We start from the raw sequence: 1,563 nt of genomic DNA on the forward strand, positions 1-1,563 counted from the left end.
TATTTAGATATCAACCCTGAACCGTCAACACACCCTCTCCAACTTCACATGGCACCACTGTGCAACATTACTTTCCACTTATTTTTTCCCTAATTTCCTAATAATTGTGCTCCATCGTACAGGTGTTTTTTCTCTTTAAGGTAAAAGGTTCCCGCGGTGTTGAAAGGTGAATGAATGAATGAAAAATTTGCCTAAGTCCTCAGTTGATAAAGAATGAGTCTTACTCGTAAACTCGTAAGGACTCATAATTTTCCAGCTGTTTTCTCTGAGTTGTTTTTTTTTCTGTCTATATTTAGATATGGACCCTGAACACAGCCCCGACAACAGCAAATATCATTCCGATTTTTCTTCCCTTTTTTGGCATATTTTGTAATCATGTTATACAATCTATCTGGCTTTGTTCTATTTTTAGAGATGGACCCTGAACCCTGAACACAGCCCATTCATGATCATGGCAATGGTGAATACCATGCTTATTTTTCACTTATTTTGCACTGCTTCTCAACCTATCTGTTTCCATTTTTCAGACAGCTTTCTATATTTGGATATGGACCCTGAACCCTGAACACAGCCTCTCCAACTTACTAAGCAATATTCTGATTTTCTACACATTTTTGGACAATTTATTTGCCATTTTTCCTGATTTTATGGCTGCTTCTCTCCTTAAGAGAAAAGGTTCCCGCGGTGATGAAAGGTAAATCAATGAATGAATCAATGAAAAATTTGTCTAAGTCCTCAGTTGATAAAGAATGAGTCTTACTCGTAAACTCGTAAGGACTCATAATTAAGACTAACTTGAAGAGAAAGTCTGCTGATGATCCAGAAATTGAGGAGCCAAAAAAGAAAAAAGTTTTGGCCCTACACCCGAAGTTCCTATTGGACTTGTTTGGGACTCTGTTGATTACAGCTGTTCATATGACTCACTTTTTACAATTTTATGTGAGATCTGGATTTACAATCCAAGAAACTGGACAACAGCATTTTATACATTTAGTAATCAGGGCAAACTGTTAGCAGATGGATACAAAAAAGTTATTAGAAGTGTAGATACTCTAGAAAATATTCGAAATGAAGTTCGTAGATCACTCAAACATGATAACCCAGTATTATTTCCAGATGGAGCTACTGGAACTGACATTCGTGATCTACTTTACTATTTCTTCACATCAGATCATAGTGTCTCTTTGGGTTACAGAAGGTCATCATGCATTGGATGCAACAACAATCATGATATGGATAATCCTCCAGAAAGAGTTATGTCAGTTTTAGATGGAACTTACAAATCAATCAATGATTGGTTACAGCATTGGCTAGAGGAACCTAGTATATGTGACTGTGGCTCTCCCACAATTATCAAAAGGATATATGATCAGCCCCCTTCACTACTTGCATTCAGTTTAAATACTTCAAGAGTAGCAATAAGCAAGTCTATTCGTATCAAGGGAATAAATGGAAGATCTACAATTCTACCATTAAGAGGTATTATTTATTCTGGTGGCTTTCATTTCACTGCTTATGTGATCACTCCTGGAAAAGAGGTGTGGTATCATGATGGTATGACAA

The 1,563-nt window shown here is 36.7% G+C and overlaps 1 protein-coding gene across 1 annotated transcript in view; it reads left to right on the forward strand.

Moving 5' to 3' along the window:
- Window positions 1-1,551: 1,551 nt before the first annotated feature.
- Window positions 1,552-1,563, forward strand: part of LACBIDRAFT_327602 (uncharacterized protein) — a gene marked incomplete at both ends in the record, with an annotated part of 1,194 nt that continues 1,182 nt past the window's right edge. Inside the window, one exon of the mRNA XM_001881440.1 lies at window positions 1,552-1,554. Coding sequence (XP_001881475.1) covers window positions 1,552-1,554 — 3 coding nt within the window. The remainder of the gene's footprint in view (window positions 1,555-1,563) is intronic.

This window comes from Laccaria bicolor, genomic scaffold, assembly GCF_000143565.1.
Source record: "Laccaria bicolor S238N-H82 LACBIscaffold_13 genomic scaffold, whole genome shotgun sequence".
NCBI lineage: Eukaryota > Fungi > Basidiomycota > Agaricomycetes > Agaricales > Hydnangiaceae > Laccaria > Laccaria bicolor.